This window comes from Sprattus sprattus (assembly GCF_963457725.1).
Source record: "Sprattus sprattus genome assembly, chromosome: 11".
Classification (NCBI taxonomy): domain Eukaryota; kingdom Metazoa; phylum Chordata; class Actinopteri; order Clupeiformes; family Clupeidae; genus Sprattus; species Sprattus sprattus.
The window spans coordinates 4,540,803-4,567,867 of NC_137909.1; the positions used below are offsets into that span (position 1 = coordinate 4,540,803).

Sequence of the window (27,065 nt, forward strand, 5' to 3'; positions counted from 1 at the left end):
TAACACTAGGGGTCTGAGAGAGGGTAAGTGTCGTGTGTATCAGGCTATGCTGGAACATTACATTTAGCCTACGCTGGGCTCCGGCATTGCGCTGAGGTAAACGGACAAAATTAAATGTGTCCACTAATGTAGTTGATGTAGTGATAGGGATTACTAATAGAAAGTCTCTTCTTTGGAGTGTTCAATTGAGCAGTTATTGTCGATAGGGGGCACTGTGTCCATTAAAACGGACCCAAACTCAAAGGATGTCTAGTCCACCTTACAGACTTCTCATAAAAATGTGACAATATGGTCTTTGATGGATGTTGGCCTGTGTAAAAATCTCATACTGAGGTATGGTTTGAGCGGTTGGATCTTTAGTAGAAGAGAGAGAATGTCATCGCCTAGCAAGCCTATGTTCACTCACTGCATCTGTTCATACTGTCAGGCACTGAGCTGTAAAGAACTGTAAAGAACCACTTCTGAAATGGTATTAGGTTACTAGGTAAGCTGTTGTTTGGTAATGATCCAAACTATTTTGGGTGGAATGTTTTGTTAGTTACCCTACGTAGGCTATTAATCAATTAAAACATACTAAAACAACTATGACATAAAACAATATACAGGACTTTTTCATGGTGATAATTATTGGTGGCCAAGCAGCGAAGCCACCTATTGGTTTTCTATTTATTATTGGTGGCGAAGCTGCGAAAGCCACCCATTGGTTTTCTATTTATTATTATTAGGCTACACACATGGGAGTCTATGGCAGCCCTCCCAGCAAGCAAGCCTCCACGGGCCCCATGCGGGCCCCCTCTGGGCTGGCACAAGGGCCCTGTGAGGGCTGCCCGCGCGGGGCCCGTAAGACTTTGCTCATTGGCAAAACGTTGGCCCCGCTGTATTGGCCCTGCGTGGGCAGCCCTCACATAGCCCACAGAGCCCTCACATAGCCCTCACATAGCCCTGACAGAGCCCGCACATAGCCCACACAGAGCCCACACAGAGCCCTCACAGAGCCCACACAGAGCCCTCACAGAGCCCGCACTAATTTTTCACTTATTTATAGTGAATATTTTTATATTTTATAGTATATATATATATATATATATATATATATATATATTCTTTTTAGGAAAAATATATTTATTCTGCAAATCCAAAATGGATGCATTTACAGCATTACTAACAACTTGTCAGAAAATGTACAATAGACAAAAGGAATTCAAATTAATGACTTTATTAGATGCAAGTGTGTGTGTGTGTGTGTGTGTGTGTGTGTCTCTATTAATCTTCTTCCCTCCTTGTGAGTTGCCTCTGGAAGCACTCCTCCCGTCCTCCTCCTCCTCTGTCTCGTGCATTCCTTAGCCATACCTTGATTTCCTCCTCCTTTTTTGGGTTCTGCGGGCAACTTTTTCTAACAGCTTCTGCAAAGCAAAGAGCAAATAGGTATGAAACAACTAGAATGGTGTTGGGTAGAACGGTGTCTTTTTATATTTAATGTAATGTTTGTAATACTATAAAGGTAGCTTACCTTTTACGATGTGCCTTAATTTTGACGTTTGAAATGGCCACTTCCCATGAGTGCCACTCCAATTCATTAAGAGGGCCAAACCCTGCCCAAGCAGTGTCACCAGAATTCGCCTTGTTGCGACTTGGGCGTTGTGCCCACCAATGGTCACCAGGTAATCGGTCTAACAGGAAGGGAATCAAAAACAGGAATCAAAAATAAATAATAATAACAACTAGAAAATGCATTTCCTGAAGGAAATACCAGTGCATGAAATGCAAAAGTTAGGAAAGGAAGAAGAAAAGAAAGAAGAGTGAAAGAAGGAAAGAAGAAAGGAAAGAAGAGTGGAAGAAGGAAAGAAGAGTGAAGAAAGGAGAGAAGAGAGGAAGAAGGAAAGAAGAGTGAAAGAAGGAAAGAAGAAAAGAAAGAAGAGTGAGGAAAGGAAAGAAGAGTGGAAGAAGAAAAGAAAGAAGAGTGAAAGAAGGAAATCATAGTTGAAGAAGGAAAGAAGAAAGGAAAAAAGAGTGAAAGAAGGAAAGAAGAAAGGAGAGTGAAGAAAGGAAAGAAAAGTGAAAGAAGGAAAGAAGAGTGGAAGAAGGAAAGAAGAGTGAACAAGAGTGAAAGAGAAAAAGAGAGTGAAAATATTTAAAAAAGGAGATACAAATGGAGTGAAGAAGAGAGATTGAGTGTGAGAGAAAGTAGACTGAGAGGGATAGAGAGAAAGATGGAGAGATGGAGAGAGAAAAAAGTAGAGAATGGAAGGTGTCTTAATGTTCCTAGTTACAGTTAAATTGAGAGGGACAGAGAAGAGGTTCCTTTGATTTGGCGCAGCTGTCAGTGAAGCACAGGTGCAAGCCAGTTTAAAGACCCTATTATGATGTCATAATGGCCCAATGTAAGTCAATGGGAGAAATTCAGATTCGTTTTTATTTAATATCTTAAAATGTATAAAGTTTAGAAAAGTGAAAAATACATAACATAAGTGTCGTTTACAAGACCTACGCGTCAAAGTTTGAATGAAGTTTCTACGTTAAGCGGTTCGGGCTGAATTAATCACAGAAAAAGGTAACAAGAATAAGAAGAAGAAGAAGAAGAAGAAGAAGAAGAAGAAGAAGAAGAAGCCTAGGAATAACAATACAGGGCATTTCATGCACTGTAATAACAATACAGGGCATTTCATGCACTGTAATGATAAACCGTCATTCTTCCGCCACTAAAAAATATAGTTCCTAAATAAATCGTTGCCACGCAACCCTTGAAGCAACGCAACAGCCAGATGGAACACTGGGTATGCGCTATATGAATGCCTTGTCATTCGCTGCGCAGTAATATGGAATGTTATCAGGTCAAATTGTAAGGAAATGCTGGATTTTACAACGGCTTTTAGCCAATCACAATCAAGGATTTGAACAATCAGTTTTAGAAGAATGAATATAAAGTTTTTAGTGAATATCAAATATTCACCAAATTTGGCACAGATTATCTTCAGACCACAATCACCTCGACTTGTCAAAATAGGACTGAATTACAGCTGTTCGAACGGTTTAGCCTCTTAAACTCTGTTGGCCCGCCGGCGGGCCGAGATTCTATTTAAATCTTCATGCTATTACTGTTAAGCTAGCGTAATATCAATGTTCACTAAAGTAAACAAACTATATGTCAAACAAACGACAAGACCACTGGCTTTACGATCGTGCATGTCAAAAGTATGTATAATGAACCTAAATCGACTAAACGTGGACACAAGTAGCAGATTTAAAAAAAAAACTAGAAAATGCATTTCCTGAAGGAAATACCAGTGCATGAAATGCAAAGGTTAAGAAAGGAAGAAGAAAAGAAAGAAGAGTGAAAGAAGGAAAGAAGAAAGGAAAGAAGAGTGGAAGAAGGAAAGACAAAAGGAAAGAAGAGTGAAGAAAGGAGAGAAGAGTGGAAGAAGGAAAGAAGAAAGGAAAGAAGAGTGAAAGAAGGAAAGAAGAAAAGAAAGAAGAGTGAAGAAAGGAAAGAAGAGTGGAAGAAGGAAAGAAGAAAAGAAAGAAGAGTGAAATAATGAAAGAAGAAAGGAAAGAAGAGTGAAGGAAGGAAAGAAGAGTGGAAGAAGGAAATAAGAAAAGAAAGAAGAGTGAAAGAAGGAAAGAATGAAGGAAAGAAGAGTGTAAGAAGGAAAGAAGAGTGAAGAAAGGAAAGAAAAGTGGAAGAAGGAAAGAAGAGTGGATGAAGGAAAAAAGAAAGGCAAGAAGAGTGGAAGAAGGAAAGAAAAATGGAAGAAGAAAATAAGAAAGGAAAGAAGAGTGGAAGAAGGAAAGAAGAGTGAACACGAGTGGCTCTGGATGAAGAGATAAAGAGAGAGTGAAAATATTGAAAAAAAGAGATAAAATTGGAGTGAAGAAGAGAGATTGAGTGTGAGAGAAAGTTGACTGAGAGAGAAAGATGGAGAGATGGAGAGAAAAAAAATAGAGAATGGATGGTGTCTAAATGTTCCTAGTTACAGTTAAATTGAGAGGGACAGAGAGAGAAGAGGTTCCTTTGATTTGGCACAGGTGTCAGTAAAGCACAGGTGCAAGCCAGTTTAAAGACCCTATTATGATGTCATAATGGCCCAATGTAAGTCAATGGGAGAAAGGTAACAAGAATAATAAGAAGAAGAAGAAGCCTAGGAATAACAATACAGGGCATTTCATGCACTGTAAAAACCATTTTCGTCAGTTTTCAAAAGTTTATAGCGTAATGTATCTTCATGTGCAGTCTAATAAGTTTGGTGGAAATAAACGGTAGAATCACTTACCCTAAAGTTCAAACTGTAAAACAACACCATAATTATCCACATTAATCCATGTTTTTATTCATAATTTCCATGATAAACCCACACAACTAAAAAGAGTACAGGTACATTTACGATTAAATGGAAACTACTTCCGGTTCAGGCAAGTCTTGTGTTGTACACGGTTAAAAGCTGTATATCTACGGTTGAAAGGCCATCATCTAAGCTCTTCAATGACCCCTTGCTTATCAGGATAACCCAATCAGCCAGCAAGATACGCGAACCTGTAACTAATATCCAGTGGCGGTTCTAGACCATTTTTACTAGGGGGGCCAAGGAGGGGCCAGGGTTTAACCAGGGGGGCACATAAAAAAAACCTGCAACAAATGATATTTAAAGATTATAAAATTATAAATATTACTTTAAAAACATATAAACATGTATAACTTAACTTAACATTATAAGAATGAGTGCAAGAGAGGTAGGGCCATACAAAATGAACAACAAGTCTTTTTTACAGTCATTTAACCCACCATGGGCAATGCTGAAATCATTGTTACAGACAGTACAGTGTGCAAGACTGTAATTGTGGTTTACTTTTATAAGACAGGGGTATGTACACCTTTGTATAGTCTGTTGTAAAATGTCTTACATTTTCTTTTTGGGGGGCACTCTCCCTGTGCCCTGTTCCTAGATACACTGAACTGATTAATTTCATTATTGATTAATTCGGTCGGGAGAAGAGATAAAAGCCCACCCACACTGAAAATTCATTTGTTGACTTACCGAAACAGGTAAATCAGGATGCTCCTGAGGCACACACGCACACTGCCTCACACACGCACAGTCTCTAGGTCCCTCTCACTCTCTGTTGTGAGCGCGCTACACAGACGCTAACGCGGTTTGGATCACGTCTGTGCGCGGTCTGGCTCGCTCGCTCTAGATTCCGGGAGATTTTAAGTAATTTGCGGGCATCAAGGAGTCGTTATCAATATGCGGGAGACTCCCGGAACTTCAGGGAGACTTGGGATGTCTGTGTATTCACATAACATCTGGGAAAGTCAACAGGCATAGGATATTTCCATCTTTTGGTTCTTGAAAAAAATCTTCTCTGCCTTCATGTGGCAGAAAAATCACCAGCTCAGCCGGTAGACAGTTGTATATCATCACTAGGTTACCACTACAGGCACAGGCAGACTACCAGTTTAAGCTTAAGACCCAGCGATCCATTAATGATAGGGAGCGAGCTAAACATTTAAATCGTAGCTCTTCTCTCCAACAAGCACCACACATGGCAAACTACAGTGCGCTGTTTTAATTTACCCGTGTGGAACGTTGCGTCGCATTAGTACCGCTTTTGGCGCTTGGTGTAAAATCATAATAAATTCATATTTTGTTTTATTTGGTCAGCACGGGGTGGCCGCAGGGGTGGCCAAGTACATGTCTACGGGGGCACGGGCCACCCCAGGCCTCCCTGTAGAACCGCCACTGCAATATCATAGGTTGACTGACCTGTCAGTCTGACACAACGCGTGCACCCAAGACTAGTTACAGTGCATGAAATGCCCTGTATTGTTATTCCTAGGCTTCTTCTTCTTCTTCTTCTTCTTCTTCTTATTACAGTGCATGAAATGCCCTGTATTGTTATTCCTAGGCTTCTTCTTCTTCTTATTCTTGTTACCTTTTTCTGCGATTAATTCAGCCCGAACCGCTTAACGTAGAAACTTCATTCAAACTTTGTCGCGTAGGTCTTGTAAAGGACACTTATGCTATGTATTTTTCACTTTTCTAAACTTTATACTTTTTAAGTTATTAAAGAAAAACGAATCTAAATTTTCCCATTGACTTACATTGGGCCATTATGACATCATAATAGGGTAATTAAACTGGCTTGCACCTGTGCTTCACTGACACCTGCAGCAAGCCTCCAAGGGTCCTCTTCTCTCTGTACCTCTCCATTCAACTGTATAACTAGGAATATTAATAGACACCTTCCATACTCTACTTTTTTTTCTCTCTATCACTCTCACTCTACTTTCTCTCACACTCCATCTCTCTGCTTCACTTTTTTCTCCTTCTTTCAATATTTTCACTCTCTCTTTACTGTCTTTATCCAGAGCCACTCTTGTTCACTCTTCTTTCCTTACTTTGTTTCTTCCTCTCTTCTTTCCTTTCTTCTTTCCTTCTTTCTACTCTTCTTTACTTTCTTCTTTCCTTCTTCCACTCTTCTTTCCTTTCTTCTTCCCTTCTTCCACTCTTCTTACCTTTTTCTTTTCTTCTTTCCTTCTTTCACTCTTCTTTCTTTTCTTCTTATCTTCTTCGGCTCTTCTTCCCTTCTTCCACTTTTCTTTCCTTCTTCCACTCTTCTTTCCTTCTTCCACTCTAATTTCCTTTCTTCACTCTTCTTTCCTTTCTTCTTCCCTTCTTCCACTCTTCTTTCTTTCTTCCACTCTTCTTTCCTTTCTTCACTCTTCTTTCCTTTCTTCTTTCCTTCTTCAACTCTTATTTCCTTCTTTTACTGTTCTTTCCTTTCTTCCTTCCTTCTTTCACTTTTCTTTTATTCGTTCTTTCTTAACTTTTGCATTTCATGCACTGGTATTTCCTTCAGGAAATGCATTTTCTAGTTCTTGTTACCTTTTTCTGCGATTAATTCAGCCCGAACCACTTAACGTAGAAACTTCATTCAAACTTTGTCGCGTAGGTCTTGTAAACGACACTTATGCTATGTATTTTTCACTTTTCTAAACTTGATACTTTTTAAGATATTAAAGAAAAACGAATATAAATTTCTCCCATTGACTTACATTGGGCCATTATGACATCATAATAGGGTCTTTAAACTGGCTTGCACCTGTGCTTTACTCTGCCGTGCTAAGGCAAAAGACCGTAACTTCAAGTTTGGTCAAAAATTAGTTTTTGACGTATTTGTAAAATATCAGCAGTAATTAAACAAATGTACTGATATCAAATGTACTACTAACATGCCATTATCAAATTAAAGCCAGTGACATCAGTATTTTGGTTGATTTCACGATGTATAGGCTACCGACAGTTAGCATACCAAGCTAGGTAGCATTACCATTAGAATTGCATGGCAGATATGCTAAGCTATCGGGCTATTCCCCCACCCAGTGCCTGTGGCTAGTCCGAAAAAGGTGCATCTAAATCGGGTAACTTCGCTTGGCGAGCGGGGGCATGTGGAGGGGGAAAATGGGCCTCATTCTCTATCGTTCTCTCTCTCTCTCTCTCTCTCTCTCTCTCTCTCTCTCTCTCTCACACACACACACACACACACACAACACCCCAATGGACTGACATAGATGTTTTATGTGTTTCATGTGACAATTCAAGTTCATTGTTTTATGTGCTTAATGTGATAATTCAATGGTGTGTGTGTGTGTGTGTGTGTGTGTGTGATAATCATTGTATTGGTAATTGTGATAAATGAAATAGTATTCCTACTGATTAATTAATAGGGTCATTATTCCATTGTTATCATACCACTGAGCTTTAACATAGAAGTTACTGCCTTCTGCCTTAGTATGCTTCACTGACACCTGTGCCAAATCCAAAGAACCTCTTCTCTCTCTGTCCCTCTCAATTTAACTGTAACTAGGAACATTAAGACACCATCCATTCTCTATTTTTTTTTCTCTCCATCTCTCCATCTTTCTCTCTGTCAACTTTCTCTCACACTCAATCTCTCTTCTTCACTCCATTTTTATCTCCTTTTTTCAATATTTTCACTCTCTTTATCTCTTCATCCAGAGCCACTCTTGTTCACTCTTCTTTCCTTCTTCCACTCTTCTTTCCTTTCTTATTTTCTTCTTCCATTTTTCTTTCCTTCTTCCACTCTTCTTGCCTTTCTTTTTTCCTTCATCCACTCTTCTTTCCTTCTTCCACTTTTCTTTCCTTTCTTCACTATTCTTTCCTTCTTACACTCTTCTTTCCTTTCTTCTTTCCTTCTTTCACTCTTCTTTCTTTCCTTATTTCCTTCTTCCACTCTTCTTTCCTTCCTTCACTCTTCTTTCCTTTCTTCTTTCATTATTTCACTCTTCTTTCTTTTCTTCTTTCCTTCTTCCACTCTTCTTTCCTTTCTTCACTCTTCTTTCTTTTCTTCTTTCCTTCTTTCACTCTTCTTTCCTTTCTTCTTTCCCTCTTCCACTCTTCTCTCCTTTCTTCACTCTTCTTTCCTTTTGTCTTTCCTTCTTCCACTCTTCTTGCCTTTCTTTTTTCCTTCATCCACTCTTCTTTCCTTTTGTCTTTCCTTCTTCCACTCTTCTTGCCTTTCTTTTTTCCTTCATCCACTCTTCTTTCCTTCTTCCACTTTTCTTTCCTTTCTTCACTCTTCTTTCCTTCTTACACTCTTCTTTCCTTTCTTCTTTCCTTCTTTCACTCTTCTTTCTTTTCTTCTTCCTTTCTTAACCTTTGCATTTCATGCACTGGTATTTCCTTCAGGAAATGCATTTTCTAGTTTTCAGTTGTTATCAGATGCCTATGGTTGCTATGGTAAACTATGCTAAGTCTGTACGTGGAAAACATAAACTAATTGACTGGTCCACACGTGTGTCAATCATGACTGCAGACCAATGAGATGCAAAGATATCCGAGTGCACAACAGAGAAGGTGGGATGTAATCAGTAATTCACGTGCATTTGTTTTGCCGTTTAGCCACGCAAGTTTTAGACAGTTCTATAACAAAATGCAGATGTACAACGAAGCACATTTATTCTACATCATTATGGCTTCTTAAAATAAAACAGAGAAACAGCCGGTAACAGCAGTATTGGAAGAGCTTCAATGGTTGGATGATGAGAAAGATTGAAATAGAGAGTCTGGTAGAATCAGAAGGCAGCAAAAGTCACGGAAGAGTATGAAGAGGTCACCGATTATTTATCTTCTAACTTTTGATTGGGAAGTGTTATCAGTTCGTAGGCTGCCTCATCTGTTCGAATCCAGCCTCTGCTGAGTATATCAAAAGCCTCTTATGAGTGTATCGAAGGCTTCTCCTGGGTCATCTGAACAGCTTGGCCACCACATCGCTGCTTGCAGCTATGTTTGTACTGTACATCTTCTTCTGCAATGGTGGTCTATGGCAGCCCCTAGAACCGTATGGTCAAAAGTTGTGAAATCTGGCACACTTATTGGGACCAGTCCTCTCATCAAACCCTCTAGCGCCACCAATGGGTCAAAGTTGAAGGTGTGTTTATACATGTTACTTTTGAACAATATGCCACATTTTCCAAATGAGGTATCTTTGGATTCACTGGATCAAGGCGAGTTTAACGCACTCTATGACATCAGAAACAATTATATAGATAGGACTGAATTACAGCTGTTAAAACAGTTTAAACTTGGTCCAAATTTGACAACCATTGCCACAGGAAAAAACGCTTCTATTTTGACACAGTAACTGAACTGTGTGATTTCCATCACCGAAAATAGCTCACTAGGTAAGTGAGTTGGTGATTGGTGTCCTGTCGTTGGCATCCTCATCAGTTCGAATCCAGCCTCTGCTGAGTATATCAATAGCCTCTTTTAAGTGTATCAAAGGCTTCTTCTGGGTCATCTGACCAGCTTGGCCACCACATCGCTGCTTGCAGCTATATTTGTCACTATATTTATTTTCTTTATTATTTTTTCATTATTTAGAGGTTTAGCCTATTAATCGTTGAAACAAATATGATGGGCGAAATAACAGTATATAACTCTTTCATCACAGAGATGGATACATGCAATTTGGGTTCAGTGATGTTTTTAAGGCCTATAGTCTAGGTCCTGGGGAAGATTTGTATGCGCTTCATTTAGAGGAGAATATCTCAACTGTTATAGACTAATATTACCCCACCGAACAACGTGTGATGTGTGCCAAAATCTCTATCCGGGACGAAAGTCCTGAAAATGACCACTATAGGTGACACTTTTATCACACTACAGGTGAATGGGACTTTTTTTTCCTTTATAGATATCCTCGTCAATTTCTACCAGATTAATCTTCAACTTAATAGAAATACTTTTTGTATTACACTTTGTCTCAAAAATAAAATAAAATATGCAAATGAGGCAATATCTCATTAAATATGCGTACATAAACTCTTGAAGCTACAGATTTTCTTAGGTGATCACAATGCTTACAGTGTAAGAATTCTGGTTTGATAGTTCTAATTGTGTCTGTAGATGTCAAAGGTGGATGCTGTGTGTGTGTGTGTGTGTGTGTGTGTGTGTGTGTGTGTGTATTGGGGGGGGGGGGGGGGGGGGGGGGGGGGGTTATAAATACAATTGTATACAAACACAAGCATTTAATTGATATACAGACATTTTATATCCAACCTTGCTATTATCATTGGAACGTTAACTTAAAGTGAAAAATACAAAACAGCAGGTTTCTGTGTTGCAAGGTAACACTTCAGGTCCAGGTACTGGTGGAATCCAGGTCTGGGTATGATGATGAGAGCAATTTCTCCAGTGAGAACATTCTTAAGCGTACCCTGGTCTCTTAAAGGACTGCATACCTTGAGGAGATATTCCTCGATGTGTTGCACCATGTTTACGATTTTAGTTGTAGTGCTCGATTGAAGACATGATGACGCGAGAGTTCTCCTCCAACATGATCCCTCATCTCTAGGAGATCAACATACTGGTCTTTTTTTTGCTTGATGATTCCCCAAAGAGCTGCTGCTTCCTTCTTCCTGGTGACCCCAATTATCCCTCCCCTCACTTTGGCAGGCCGGTTGTAACACTGCTCTAGTGCCTGGTCACAACAAATACACCATTTATGGTTGAGTTGTAGAGGTGTGGGAACTTCTCCTTCAGTTGATAGCAGTCCTGCAGGAATAATGGTGTCCATCGACAGTAGTTTGTTCTCCCAAAAAAAGAAGAACCGTGAAGTTGCCCTCTCCATTGCACAGAGGTAGAGAATCCAGTCTCCAGAGCGCAGAGAATTGGTCAGATCCCTCAAAATTGGGAACAGGTCATAAACATATGAGCTCCAGTAATTAAAGGACTGGGACTACAATGCCTGTTCCTTAAGGTAGTCTTGAAAGGCTGCATTGATGGTGTCAGAAAGCCCCTTTTTGGTGTTCCACTCTTCATTTGTAGGCTCTTGGGACTTCCAGTTGACCTGCAGTGCCTATATCTCTGGTTTTCTGTCAGGGTATTTGGAGAGGAATGCTCCCTAGCATGGTGAGAACCGGAGATCACGTTCTTAATGACATCAGTACTATAGCACTCTGTTTCAACTAGAACAACCCAAATTCCAGAGGGTTCCAGGTATGTACCAAGACAGGCCAATACAATGTCCTCCATATGAAACCCACCTAGACCCAGGAATATATTATTAAACTGGTCTGGTTTCATAAGTTGGATTTCCTTGGCAATACGGTACACACCTTCGTCGGGCCACAAACCACCATAGGCATCTCCCTTCTGTTTTAGCACATCCTGAAAATGAATCATTGTAAGGAAGATTGCATCAAATGTTGTTGCTGGATAAGGAAGGATGGGGGTAAGAATTTTGGTGGTTAGATGAAAGTTGGCATTCACAGTTGCACTTCTCACAGCTGTAAATTCTGGGTCACTGTCACTCTCATGTGTAACTTTTTTGGAGAAGCAATTGACAATCCACAAAAAATATTCGGAATTTATTAACTCGGTGGACTCGGTTGCTTTGGCATAGCCGTCAGTTGTTGTGGAAGAGGGGTCCCTCGAAATATCTAAGACTTCTGAAGCTTCAATAGTGGAGCTCTTTGTGTTTGGAGTAAGCTCTGATACCTTATAGTCAGTGTGTATCTCCCCGCGCTCTTTTACTGGCCTGATCCTGATAATCTTTTGGCAATAAAGAAGCTTTATTGTGGTCGCTCTGAGTGTCAACGGACCTGGCAGAGATCTCACTTTCCGCTGATGGTTTCTCTACACTGATTGGAACATTTTGGAAGAGTACAAGGATGGTATCATGTGTGAAGCCTGTTCCTGCCAGGGTGCTTTCATTGTGGTCAAAGTTATCCAATGCCCCATTTAATGGGCTTGATGCTTCTGGGACAGCAGGGAGAGGTATTCTGTTGTTACCTACTGTAGTGATGATACGTTCAGCGAGGTCAACAGACTGTGAACTTCTTGAGCCACATTAACATGAAAAGGTGTTGGTTCCTTGCCCTCGGTAAAGATGTTATGCAGAATTTGAAAGACTACATCAGTCTTCAGGTGATAGGTTGTTTTCCCCTTAAACATATAGGAGAAAACTCCTGCCATATTTGTGGTCGGTTCTTAATGAAGATGTCATTGGACAGTTGGAGGTCTTGCGGTATCCTGTATGTTGCTAGTTGTTTGTAATAGATAATAGTTGTAACTGTTCTTTGACCATTGTGAACATTGTGATCACCTAAGAAAATATGTAGCTTCAAGGGTTTATACTGTATGTACGCATATATAATGAGATATCGCCTCATTTGCATATTTTAATATTATTTTTTAGACTAAGTGTACTACAAAAAGTATTTCTATTAAGTTAAAGATTAATTTAGTAGAAATTTATGAGGATATCTATAAAGGAAAAAAAAGTCCCATTTACCTGTAGTGTGATTATAGTGTCAACTATAGTGGTCATTTTCAGGACTTTCGTCCCGGATAAAGATTTTGGCACACATCACAAGTTGTTCAGGGGGGTAATATTAGCATATAACAGTTGAGATATTCTCCGCTAAATGAAGCGCATACAAATCTTCCCCAGGACCTGTACTACTAGGGTTTCCCTGGGCTTTTATAGGGCTTAAGTGCTGTTTCGACCTGGGTCCACTAATATTACCACTAGGCCTAATAGTCCACCATATCTTATCAAATCCCATCCGATGTTTTGGGAATTGAAGGGCTCCAAATTGTCTTGTAGGCCTACACTGTTCCTGTGTGCTTAAAACGTATGAATTAGTGTCCTAACAGGCATCAGGCTGTGAGTGACGGCTCAGTTTAAGGTAGCTGGACCAATCTGAATGAAAAGGGTCGGATTATTACATTTTAAATCACAGATGATGTGAGAATCAAGTTTTCCAAATGATTGCAACAACACATAAAACGTATTGACCTCTTCTGCAAGAGTTAAATGGGTGCTCTAAGCGTGGTGACGTCTGTTCGGGCGTCTGAACGCATAGTACCCAACGGGCTGCGCTTTCCGTACATTCCATGATTCCATATCTGTTTTTCATGGCAACAGTCCCGTTGCCTACTGCTAGCTAGCTATCGTAGTTATTTAGATTCTGATATTAGCAACACTTCACCGGCTTTTTGTGGGAAGACAAGAGGAGATTTGGGTTTAAAAATATCGATTGCAAATATTTCAGTCGTAGTTATCCTGTTTCTTAGCAATGACTGTTTAAAAAACCTTTCGCCCCTGTTTGTGCACCAAAATCTTACTTGCAGAGGGCAGTGGTTTGGTAGCCTGTAGCACAGCTTTATAGCTAGCCTGCTTGCTAGCTAAAGAAAGCAGTGTCAGACTGGGTGTGAATGACAGACGCAGGGAAGAGAGGTAAGATTGGCCCTCTATTTTGTATTGTTTGTAAAGCGATTGTAACTGTGGCTGTCCCGGGAGATGCTTGGATAACTCACGTTTAAGGTAAACACTGTCAGATTTTCAAAACATCATAAATTCAGTGATGTCACTCTTGGGTGTTTTCTGATAAGCTAGCTAACTAGAAGGGAAGCCAGGTAGCCTGCTACGCTAGCTATGCAGCTAGGCTGATGGTACATTATCTAGCTAGGTAGGTTGGTGCTGCCAGTAAACAAACCAAACCCGTCATCGAGTGTATCTTACAAATATATGCTAATACACCGTTTGTCATCATTTGGTCTTCAATATAAGGTACATTTGCAGTTAGCCAGTTAGATAACTAACTACTAAAGCATTAGGAGCATTGTAGCTTGGACTTGCTATTTAGCGACGTAGCACTCTTTAAAATACTGTAACATCAACCTATTACGGAATTGTAGCGCAACATTGTAACGTTATGGATATGCACTTCCTTTTGCGCTTTGCATTAAATGTGCAGACAATATAAAAATAACATTTCCGAATAAAGAAAACCCACACAATGATTTTACATGAACTAGGAACGACTTTACATTTAGAACATGTTGAATGCTCTGTCAGACAATCGTTTACTAGCTACCTGTTTTTGAACTGTGCTCTGGTGTGCTTCATTCAGGTTCGAGAGACATTGGTTAATCGGGTAACTGGATGGTTACACATTTTTATGTGTGGATATGATATCAGGTAGCCTAGCTGAAGATGCACGACCTTTAAACCCAAGAGGCGTTGGCTTTCGTGTGCAGGTTGACATGCAGTATTTTGGAGTTTAGTATGATATATATATATATATATCATTGTGAAATCTATAATGTACAATCTGCAATTTATCAAGGCAAAGCAAACCGTAAAGATTATGTTGCAAAGGTTTCAGCCCTCTTCATGCAAGTGTCTTTAGAGTGGGCCTTGTGGTCTGAATGTTTGCCAAGCAAATGTTGTATGCCTCAGTCAGTGATGGTAACATCATGTGAAATTATAACTCCCTGCTAAAACTCAGCAAGTCATTGTTTAAGTGCCTTCCCTTCACTGATTTGGTGCCCCAATTTTTTGATATTGAAAGTCCTTGTTTATAGCTTCAGAGAGAAGTTTGTGGCCATACTGCTATATAATTTGTTGTTTAGTATCAAACTAGGTAGGCTATAGGCTAATGTAGGCTGATATTCAGGGCCAGGGTGATATCAGCTTTTCAAAACATCATGGTGTAAAATTACTGTTCAACTTTATAGGGTCTTCTTAGCATTTGGATGTATTATTAGTAACATGTAACCTTACCTTCACCTACATTTGCACTCCCATAGTAAATAATAAGCTTAACCGCCGACAAGCCTAATACAGTAAACACTGCTAAAATATAATCTTTATACCTGAACTGTTCTCCTCTAAATAAGTTTCCTGTCATTAGATTTTCTGGTCTTGGCTCGATGTTCTCATTAAACATTTTCACAAGGAGATGTGTTCAGTCACAATGTAAGGTACTCTATTGCCTTGAGTTTTACCACAGACTTTAAAAAAAGCTTCCTGTTATTATTATTTTTTTAAAAACATGTATAAACTGTATTTATTTTATTTATAAGTGCGTGGGGCCAGTGCTGAGTTCTTGGCTATCACAGGGGTCTGAGAAACCGGTTCACATACCTTTGAGCCATGAGGAGAGATCTGTTGTGCTGGGTCATGGCTGAAGCCCACACCACAGCAGTGGGGTTGGCAAAAGCGGGACAGTGGAAAGACCACGTTTTACATTTTGTTCTTATTTTGGGGTCTGTCTGTCTCTGTCCATGGCCTTAGTCGCACAGGTGATAAAGTAGACCGTTTGATGCACTGTTTGCGTAGGGATATTCCTCTTTCGCCCGAAATACAATCCATACTCTTTAGATCATACTTAACATTAACATCCTCACCAAGTACAGGTCAGCATGTTAAGAGCTTGTTTACATTGCATTGCTTTTGGGTGTAGGAAAAATAATGTGTAGACTGGCTGGTCTGCATTTAATTTTCCCGTCAGTTTAGTATGTTTGAATTGCACCTCTGTATGCTTACTTTAAAAGTAATCACTGAACATTTTACACATTTTGATCAACAACAAATGATGTTCAGGAACCATTTGCCGCCTGTCTCAGCAGTTGAAGAATTGACATAATTCTATGTAAGCAGAACTTTGGGAATGTGAGGGCATGTGTTACAGTGGGGTTGAGTGCTGTAGTACGAGGGGTGACATATTTGGATAGTGCACCAGCTGTTTGGGGTTCATGTGACACTGTCCTAGAATGTATTCACGATTACTGCTAGATCACACTCCCTTAGAAGATATGTCCGTTAGGTGAGCCTCTGGCTGATATCATAACATCAGTCAGACCTGTTCATCAACTGACTTCATAACATCAGTCACACCTGTGTTCATAAACTGACTTCATAACATCAGTCACACCTGTTCATAAACTGACTTCATAACATAAGTGAGACCTGTTCATAAACTGACTCCATAAACTGATCAGTCACACCTACTGGCAGATATAGGCAACATGCAGTATTATGCTCTCTGGTGGTTTATGTTATGAGTGGTAGCCTATATCTGAAAGCATGCTAATTAATAGAATCGAATACAATCCCTAATGAGAATACTTCAACACGGAGGTCTTGTAGAGTCAGAGTTTGAACTTGTTCTGCACTCATCACTGCAGCTTTAATCACTCTGAGACATACTGTGCGAGATTAGATTGAGTGCTGCTGATTATCCTGCCACAGTGCCTGTATCAGTGGGACCCAGTGACCTCATTTGTTCTCCACCCAGGATGATGACAATATGGTTCTAATGTGCCGCTCTTTTCTCATATTAATGAGAGACACCCTGGAGTGAAATGCCTCCAACCACTAGCTCCGAATGCTGTTTTCACTGCTTTGACTGGCTGGAGATTAGAAAGCTTCCTCCCTGCCAGTCTCACATTGTCATAATGGACTCTGGGGTACTGGAATGAATGTATGGGCTCCTGTTAGGCCTAGGAAAAAAAATGTTGTTTCCTGTTTCAGCCCTGAAAAAATTAGGGTAGGTAGGTAGGTAGGGATTATCTTTTTTTTTTTTTTTTGCAATTGTGAATGACCGAGCCCCCGGTAACCGTCTATCCGTGGGTATGGCCACAAGCTCAGAGTCAGAGTTTTCCAGTTTTTTTTGTTTATTATTTTTCAAAAGTTCAAGTATCCAAAAGTAATTTCACAAACTCATTAATATCATTCCATCACAAATTCACAAATATCACAAAGAACTCTAAAGCAGTGGTCCCCAAACTTTTTAGGCCTAAGATCACCGACCTTTGTTTTGGTGAAGGCAAGCTCTACCTATTGAGGCGTTGAGAGAAAAAGACTGTCCAGACTCCAAACTGCACTTACAGCTTATCTTTGTGTTGGGCCTAGTTGTAATTGAATTAAATCAAACACAGCTTTCAAATTGATGTGACCAAGAACACATTTAACCAGGGGTTCTCAATTATATCAATTATCAATTCATCTCAAACTATAATTTTTCTAAATGATTTCCACAGCCCATATAGAACCACAGACAGCAATTATTTTATTAGTTTAACGCTGAAACTATGTTTCAGATTTCATTTTCATATCCAATTTGAAATCTCTATCTGTCTGCAATACCGCTCGCGGCCACTACGCAACTTCGGCGCTGTCACACTTGCCATGCGTACACAGTAAAAGAAAGCACATGCAGCCTTTACTGTTTGGACAAACCTGGAAACAGGGCTGTTAACGATGTGTTTTTTTTTTTTTGGAGATCGACAGGGAAACGCGGCCCACCCCCCAAAAAAGACTAGGGTCGGTCGGGAAACAGGAAACACACAAAAAAAAAAATCCTAGGCCTTATTTGTTTATTTACTTGTATTGATCTTCATGTTAGCGTTCTAATAAAGGCATAGAGCTGTTCGTTTGCAATGGGCGACTGGATGTAAAATTAGGCCTAATTCCAGTCAAAAAAATGCTTAATTATTGCTATTAATTGGCCTTAATATGTCTTGATATGAATGAGCCTGTTAGACGACTGTCACATAATAACTTCACCTTCTGCCCCTGCAGCTGTGGCCCACAGTTTCCGTGGATAATGCACAGTCATGGTGCCTTGCCAGACCCATGTGATGTTGAAGTGGCAGGAGCACCTGAACAGCGCCTGGGCAGCGGAGGACAGTGTGCAGACTGCCACGCGGTGCGGGGCGGGCACGCTCTATGCCAAGCTCCTCCAGAGTAAGGAGGTGGTGGCGCTGGCCCAGCCTGTGCAGGACCTGATGGGGCCACGCCTGCCGGACTTCCAGCACGAGAGCAGTGCGGCCGAGGAGCGCGAGGAGTACCTGTCCGCCCTGCTGCTGGCCCAGCGCTGCCTGGCCCGCCGCTCGCTCGCCTGCACGCCCTTCGCCCTGGCGCTGCACCACAGGCTGGTGGTGCTCCAGCGCATCTACTATGCCCTCCACAGCAAGTACCACGAGCGCTTCCGCCCTGCTCCCCTGCCACAGCCGGCCCAGAGCGGGACCGACAGCGGGGCGCTGGAGCCGGCCGCAGAGCAGTGGATGCCGGGGCCCCGGGCCAGGTCGGGCACGGACGTGCTGATCGAGATGGGCGTGCGGACAGGGCTGAGCCTGCTGTTCGCGCTGCTGCAGCAGAACTGGCAGCGGGGCCAGGAGGTCACGGGGGCGGGCACGGGTACGGGTGTGAGCTCGGGTGCGGAACTCTGCAACGACGTGTTGGCCACCGCCTCCTCTGTGCTGGCCTCCCTGCCCCCGCTCTCGCTGGCCAACGAGAACAAGATCCCCAGCGTGGGGCTGCACTGCCTGGCACAGGTGGGCGACTTCCTGAAGCGCACGGCCGTGAGTGGTTCCGGGGCGGATCGCGTTGGCAAGAGGCTGGCGCTGGAGCTGCTGCTGGGACTGGCGCTGCAGAGGGGCTCCCTGCGCTTCCTGCTGGAGTGGGTGGAGGTGGCTCTGGCCGCCTCTTCCTCCTCTTCCTCCGGCGAGGGAGGGGGCATTGGGTACGATCTTATCCATCAGACCCTGCTTCAGATGAGGCAGTACTCGGTAAGTGGTGTCCTTCCTCCATCTGTCCATTGATTTTGAAGGGTGTGTAGAGTAACGTTCAATGACTTTCTCCCTGTGTGACTCACACACACAATCTACAGCCCACACAAAATCCCTTGTCTGTCAGTGCAACCACTGAAGTAAGCAGTATAGTAACCATAAAGATACAGCAATATAATAACTTTATAAATAATAACTTTGACACCATTGTTTATACTCATAAGTTATGCATCTCACTACTGTTCTCCTGAACTATATGAGGGTGTAGTATGTTTGATGAATGAGGGTGTAGTATGTTTGTTGAATGAGGGTGTAGTATGTGGAATGAGGGTGTAGTATGTTTGTAAAATGAGGGTGTAGTATATTTGTAGAATGAGGGTGTAGTATGATTGTGTAGTATGAGGGTAGAACGAGGGTGTGTAGTATGTTTGTATAATGAGGGTGTAGTATGTTTGTATAATGAGGGTGTAGTATGTCTGTAGAATGAGGGTGTAGTATGTTTGTAGAATGAGGGTGTATGTTTGTAGAATGAGGATGTAGTATGTAGAATGAGGGTGTAGTATGTTTGTAGAATGAGGCTGCTTTGGAAGAAGCAGATGCAGGAGAAGGCTGACCTTTTGAATTTTTCTGAATGACGGGAAATGTGAGTGCTATAGTTATGCATGGAAAAGCACTTTGGCCAAGCTGCCCACCACACATTAAAGAAGGCACTCAGCTCTCAGCATCTAATAGCAGTCACTCTATGTGCTTGGATTATTACAGACTCCTCAGAAAACCGTGCGTACGTGTCTGTGTGCGTGTTTCTGTGTGCGTGTGTCTGTGTGCGTGTGTCTGTGTGCGTGTGTCTTTGTGCGCGTGCCTGTGTTTCTGTGTGCGTGTGTCTGTGTGCGTGTGTCTGTGTGCGTGTGTCTTTGTGCGCGTGCCTGTGTGTCTTTGTGCGTGTGTGCGTGTGTCTGTGTGTGTGCCTGTGTCCGCATGCCTGTGTCCGCATGTCTGTGTGTGTCTGTTAGTCTGCCTTTGTGCGCGTGCCTGTGTGTGTGTGTGTGTGTGTGTGTCTGTTAGTCTGCCTGTGGGTGTGTGTGTGTGTGTGTGTGTGAGTGTATATGTGTCTGCCTGTGTAGGTGTGTGTGTGCAAGGAGTCAGCAAGCCTAAACATTTCTCCTTTCACTAAATCAAATTTTGCCTTTGGTCTGACTGATGTTTTGGCCATCTGCCTCGCAACTCTGCACTGTGTTGGCTCTGGGCTGTCTGATTTATTCTGCTCTTAATCAGTGGGAAACCTTCCACCAGGAGCCTTTATGGATGATGAGGCTGTGAAGGACTCCACCGTTATTGATCGCCACCTCTTGTGTGAGGTGTAGCAGGCAACATTATATACCGCCTTTGTGCTCAAAAGCACTTAGAGCTTTTGTGTTGCCTGCTCATAGAAAGTGACAGCTTATTTTAGAATATGAAAATCTCTAAATTGTAGAACAATGCTATATGTATACACATACACACAAATACATACACACACACACACACACACACACCTAGAGAAGGAATGCTTAACTCTATTTAAATGACTCTCATTTGAGATAGAATCATGTTTGTCAGTGTGTTTTTCTGATCTTCACTTAGATCCCCTAAGATTGGGTCATTCTTATCCCAATAGAGCACCATTTTAGGTTTCTAACCTGCAGAAGGTCAGAGTAGCTTGTTTTCTTTACTGGAAGGGAATGGTCTAAACCCTTCTGGTCACTGACACTCTAGTCTAATGGATAACTCTTCTTTTTGTTTTTCCCCCTGTACACAAGAAAAATGCATAAGGGTCACTAATAGTGAGGTTAACTACAGGATGGTCACCTGTCCTTTGATGATGTAACACCTGGTTTCTGAACCCTTGCCCCGGGAGGTGTGTGACGGCTACATTGTGTTTTGCTCTCCCCCTCAGGGTTTCAGAGGTGAATCAGTCAACACTCAGGTACTGAAGAAGGATGCGGACGGCCTCTGCAGTCTCTCCCACGTGGCCCTGTGCCTCTTTGAAGAGGTTTGTGTGTGTGTGTGTGTGTGTGTGTGTGTATGTGAGATAAACTATGACTAAGGCTCCCATAGGCTCTCTCTACTTCTCTCTCTCTTCACTCTACTGTCACCGTGTCGTGAACAAGCCCTACTGGGGCCCTCCGGAGAGAGGCCTGTCAGAGCGCGGTCAGTGAAGTGTCAGTCTTGTGCGCTCAGCATTGGCAGGCAGCTTCAGCCCTACGGGGCTAATACTCTGTGACTGTATGCCTTCATCCAGCGGTCATACATCTGAATCCTAATCTCTCTGGCTGTGAATTCTGTGCTCCCATGACCACCATCCTGTAGCTCTCTCCTTGCCTGAAATGAAATTTGGTCCCAGACTACATCCCATGATTTTAGATTACTAGTGCAGTGCCCGTAGGAATTATGCATTCTGTAGTGTTAGCAGACGTTGGTGTAGCTGTTGGGTAGTGTAATAGCAAGACATATTTGCACTCCACATAGGTACAGGTTACACTGAAGTATTATTGTGATGCATGTTTCCTTTTCATTAAGAAATGTTTTAATGTTGTATAGCCTTTTTGGAGATACACCAACAAATAAAGTTTGAGATTATGTATGGATGCAGTTGAATATAGAAGTCAAAGTTGCTGTCTAAACTATAAACTAAATGTCATAAAGAAAGAAATAATTTTAAATGAAGTTATGGTTGAAATAGGATCACTTCTTTATTGTAAGGGTAAGTGTAGGGTAAGAATGGTCATGCAGTTGGACTCAAATGTAGGTTAATTTTAATGAATGTATGTACTGTACTGTATGTATGATCCACGTCTCATATCCACAAAGAAATGCTTTTACACATGGTCCGAAATACAAATATAGTTGACATTATGTGTGTGATTCAAAGGTATACAGAGACCATAAATGGACATGTAGTTGGACTCAAATGTAGGTTCATTTTATTGAATGTATGTACTGTACTGTACTGTGTGACTTCGATGATGCTAGCTTTGACAGCCCACTCTCAGACAGATCGTAATCTAATTATGTCCTTAAAATGGGAACACAGTTTAAATACTCTGCCTGGAGATGGCGTTACTATCCCCCACCCGAATTCAGTGCAGGACTGGGAGGATAACATGACGACGTGGGCCCAACATAACTTACAGCGAGATTTGCGCGTATTTCGTGGACTCCATAGCAACATACGGGAAAGCAATGGACAATCTGAAAGCCTCCGAGGCTTATCAAAATATTCATATTGTTTATTAGTATAGCGTATTTTTACAGTACATTTCTGCACTTATTTGACTTACAACTTGGCAAACTCATTTCATAAGCATGGTTGAAATGTAACTGTGATTACAGCACTTATTCATGGCATATGCAAAACGCATGAATTTTACTCTATACAACTCTCTCTCTGAATTCATAGTTCGCGAGATATTTCTATTTTATCGTTTGCGTTTGGATTACGCGTGGATTACTATTCCCTGTCTGTTAGATGACTGTACAACTGTAGACATTACTTTGAAACGTAATATAAAGAAGCTTAGGAAACGAATAGATACAATCAATCACTGTCTTAAGATTACCTGAGCAAAAGTCTGTATCTGTTCACCAAGAAGAATTTGAATGCGGACCTCCTTAATGTATCCAACGCTATTCTGAACTTTGAGTGAAGGCAGGATAGTTTTAATACCGCTAATATTGTTTGTGACGTAATTTGTGATGTCATTTCGGTGCTACGGGAAACAATAACCCATTAGTGCCTACGGGAAATGGTAAAATACAAATATCTCGCAAACTATGATTTCAAAAATCTTCTAAATCAAGGATGCACAGGTTCATGACATGCGTAAGCTACATGCGAAATCTCATAACTAACGTAACTACCGTCAGGGAGATACGCCCTAGACAGACTGACAGACACACAGAGATTCCTGGATTTATAGATAGATGTTAGGAAATTAGTTTGGGTTAACCCTTTGACCCGTAAAGCAGTCCATACCTTGGAATGTTGTTCTGTGTGATTCACTGGTGTGGTTTGTTTCCTCACTGTAGCTGTATGATTCTATGAACTGTATGATTTCTCCTTGACCTTATGAGCCATCTGTTCACCAGATCTGCAACCTGGCCTCCAACTGCCTCTGCTCCTGCAGCACGGGCACGGGCAGCGCGGGCACGGAGGGCGACGCCGTCAGGGTGTACGTGTGGGGCAGCAACAGCAGCCACCAGCTGGCTGAGGGCACTCTGGAGAAGATCCTGCAGCCTAAGCTGGCACAAGGCTTCAGCGATGCCCAAATGGTGAGGCCGGGACCCTCTGGTTATGGCACGGCTGCCAGTATGCTCTAAGTACCAATCCAGTTAGTCCTGGTCTGGTACTCTTGGACACAGTGGCTGAGAGCCTGGGGCAGCTCTTTGCTTAGGCCTCTGAAATACAGTTATGGAGGAGGGAAGCATAGATACGGGATGTTATTGATAAATTATATTATGTGTGGCCCAATGGAGACAAATGGGCTCTGTTGGGTCTAATGTAATTTCCTGTGTGAGACTGGACCACTAATGGTCTGTGTGGGAGAGCTCATTCTATGTCTGTGCTTTGTGTGGCTGCCTGTTTATGAAAATGGGACTGTGCTTTCTTCCTGTACTTTTGTGTGGTTCTTTTTATGCTTCTTTTTATGTCTCTGTGTTCTGTTGTCTCACTGTGTCCGTGCTGTACTTGTCTTGTGTGTGTGTGTGTGTGTGTGTGTGTGTGTGTGTGTGTGTGTGTGTGTGTGTGCGCGCTCTGTGTTCAGATCGAGGCGGGGCAGTACTGCACTTTCTCTGTGTCGGCTGACGGCTCAGTGAAGGCCTGTGGGAAGGGCAGCTATGGCCGCCTGGGCCTCGGTGACTCCAACAACCAGTCCATGCCCAAGAAGCTGGTGCTAGACCCGCCGCGTAGCATGCGCAAGGTGTCGTCCTCCAAGGGCTCAGACGGGCACACGTTGGCGGTCACGGGTGAGGGCGAGGTATTCAGCTGGGGCGACGGAGATTACGGGAAGCTGGGCCACGGGAACAGTGCCACCCAGAAGTACCCCAAAATCATCCAGGGACCACTGCAGGGAAAGGTGGGTCCCCACGCCAGCTGGAGGGTTAGTTGGGTGGGTGGGTGAGCCATGTGTTTCACAGATGAAGCTGTTTGTCCCCTCACTCCCAGGACCACTGAGGTGGTTATTTCTTCCTCCATTTGCTTTCAGGCGGCTGGTAATTGGGAAAGTTCCCATTTGGGAACGTCCCACTTCCTAGCTTTCTAGTTTTATTAAAATAAAGCAATAAAATTCATCAAATAATTTGCTGTTGTATTGTTTTCAATGAAATACAGGTCAAAGAGAATTTCCAAATCAGTGTTTTCAGTTTTAATTTTAATGAAACCTACCGTCCCATTTAGATATTTTCACAAACAATGAGGTACATTGTTCTTAACTACTGACTTGCTACTTACAAGTCTTACCTTAACACCAGTGGTAATTATCAATGGTAATGCTAGTATTGACTGCTCTTTGTTGCTGTGTGTGATGTGTGTGTTGGCAGGTTGTCGTGTGTGTGTCTGCGGGGTACAGGCACAGTGCAGCCGTGACCAATGATGGGGAACTCTACACGTGGGGAGAAGGAGACTTTGGCCGACTAGGTATACACTTATCTCCGCTTTTCAATCAGTCAAGTGCTGCCACAAAGGATAGAGAATGTAATTACAGAGGGTTGGATTGATGGAATGTAAAGGATTTCTAGTTCCCTTCTATCAGTGGAAGCTCTGTCCTTTAAGACTGGCATTCCACAGGTATGTGGTGCAGTGGAACTGAGCTGGTGTGTGCCCTGTCTGTAGGTCACAGTGACAGCCACAGCCGTAACGTGCCCACCCTGGTGAAGGACATCAGCGGGGTGGGCCAGGCGGCGTGCGGGAGCTCCCACACCATCGCAGTGGCTCAGGACGGACGCATCGTATGGTCCTTTGGAGGAGGAGACAACGGTACGCTCCATTTCCGTTACTATCTGCCGCTCAGCTCTGTTTAACTGCATTCCACTTGGCACAGGATAATCCGTCGCCTCTGGCGTCCCTGTCAGTTTGTGTGGCACTCAGGTTGCCAGTCTGCTTTGGTGATTAGGTGCCATGTTTCACAGTGACGTGCGGTGAAGTCAGTACGAGGGTAGGCACTGAGTTATGAAAGCCATATTACCTTATTTATTGTTTAGGCTAATAGGCTACGTCACGACAGTAGGTACAAGTGCGGCACACAGGCACGGTCGATCGATATATTAAAAAAAAATCCAATCACGATAACATATCGTGTGGCCTACTACTCTCAGTCTCGCACACGCACGCACACACCAGTTAATGTCCATCATCAGAATGCAACCATCTTTATCCGCACAGCGGCCAATTATGTATGTCAGTCAGACGAGATGATCAGATGAGAACACACACTGCTCAATTGAATATGAAAGCAAATGGCTTGCAGTCGGCATTAATTCAACCCCACACTTATTTCAAAATTAAGCTCAAAATAGTTTCTAACTCACCTGACTAGCACAGCCACAATGCCAATCTTTTTTGTCATACCAGTCCGTTTGAAACGACAATTTTTGGTCCCTTTTTCTGCAGAAGTTCATTTAGTGTTGGAATAGGCCTCCCTGTTGCTAGTTACTCCTTTGTTCTATTAAAGTTGAGTTTAGAGAAATGTCTAAGTTCCACAATATCGGTAGATACCGCTGTTGTCATTTTTACTTTGATTTTCGCGGGGATTACGCTTAGTTTGTGTAATGACATCAGCTGCGCAAATGTCCAGTAATATCTCGACTTTAATTGGTCCACGTTTGATACGTAACGTAGATGATTACTGGCATAACATATTTACGTGCAAAGGCACAGTAGAGTTGTGCCTTTCGACGTACATATTAAAAAATACAGAATCGAAGTGCGCATGCGCGACATGACTTTTTCTTTGCCGTTCACAATGAATGGACAGTAAAGGCACTGCTTATTCTACCGGTTTTTTGTATTTGTTTATGTGTAACTGATACAATTGTCATCGTAACGTCTAAACAATTGGAATAACGTATGTATTGCATATATAAATCACAAGAATACTCGGTACAAATACAAATACAAGTTTATTAAATAAAATGATTTAATAAACATTTTTACGTTTGAATTTTGTCAGGGTAGGCAGTGCCTACCTTGCCTACCCTGACTGCACGTCACTGATGTTTCATCAGTTTAATGAAATCAACAGACTGTACTTCCACACCATTAGCTAAGTCACTATAGCGGTGATCGTTTTCCATTTGTGAAACAAACCCTAATTGGATTCCAACATGACTAACTTACTTACTGAGGTTGAAAGCTATTATATTATATTGGGTATATTGTAACTATACATCGTATCTAAAACATTTTGTAATTGGGCAAGACTGCTCTGTGAGTATAAGGTTCCTTTTTTCCCCCCTTTCTAGGTAAACTAGGTCATGGAGATACTAATCGGGTGTATCGGCCCAAGGTCATTGAGGCTCTGCATGGATATATTATCAGGAAAGTGTGTGCAGGCAGTCAGTCCTCTCTCGCGTTGACCTCCGCTGGACAGGTACAGGAAACACTCTCACTGTCATACTGACATACATGCACATACGGACACACACACACACACACACACACACACACACACACACACACACACACACAAACACTAACCCTCTTGTCTACTGTTGGAAATGATTGACTGTCAATGTTTTACAGTCACAGAGCAGCAAGCATTCACTTTCTTAGAATTTGTAGTATGTACTCACAATACTCAGGTTCTTGCTGTGCAAACATTGTAGTACACACAAATGTCCCATGTGTGCTGCAGGTGTTTGCCTGGGGCTGTGGCTCCTGTCTTGGCTGTGGCTCATCCGAGACCACATCACTTAGGCCACGCTTGATTGAGGAGCTGAGTATCACCAAGATCATCGATATCTCCTGTGGGGATAGCCACTGTCTGGCACTGTCTCATGGTGAGTGAGAGACACAGAGCTCTGTGTGGCTCTCCTCCTCCTCCTCCACTCTGACTGTGGAAGTGAAGAGAGCCACTTTGGCCGTGCTGTATGGTGATGTTGTGTGCTTAAATGATGCTCTTGTCTGCTGGAGTAAAGCTGCATTACTTAGAATTA

General features: G+C 42.2%; 1 protein-coding gene and 1 long non-coding RNA gene across 8 annotated transcripts in view; one reads left to right on the forward strand and one right to left on the reverse strand.

Moving 5' to 3' along the window:
• Positions 1–1,200: 1,200 nt before the first annotated feature.
• Positions 1,201–14,484, reverse strand: LOC308371946. Its single transcript, XR_013968814.1, has 3 exons — positions 14,399–14,484; positions 1,511–1,670; positions 1,201–1,403 (listed from the first exon to the last, which is right to left on the reverse strand). It is a non-coding gene; the product is annotated as an uncharacterized lncRNA (long non-coding RNA).
• The window catches only part of LOC308371943 (putative E3 ubiquitin-protein ligase HERC1), a 75,954-nt gene continuing 62,002 nt past the window's right edge, over positions 13,114–27,065 (forward strand). For all 7 annotated transcript variants that reach the window (XM_080846995.1, XM_080846996.1, XM_080846997.1 and 4 more), the window contains exons 1-9: positions 13,114–13,758; positions 17,890–18,878; positions 20,812–20,907; positions 23,004–23,186; positions 23,678–23,989; positions 24,453–24,549; positions 24,745–24,888; positions 26,373–26,500; positions 26,765–26,909. In XM_080846995.1, coding sequence (XP_080703121.1) covers positions 17,925–18,878; positions 20,812–20,907; positions 23,004–23,186; positions 23,678–23,989; positions 24,453–24,549; positions 24,745–24,888; positions 26,373–26,500; positions 26,765–26,909 — 2,059 coding nt within the window. In that variant the 5' untranslated portion in view covers positions 13,114–13,758; positions 17,890–17,924. The remainder of the gene's footprint in view (positions 13,759–17,889; positions 18,879–20,811; positions 20,908–23,003; positions 23,187–23,677; positions 23,990–24,452; positions 24,550–24,744; positions 24,889–26,372; positions 26,501–26,764; positions 26,910–27,065) is intronic.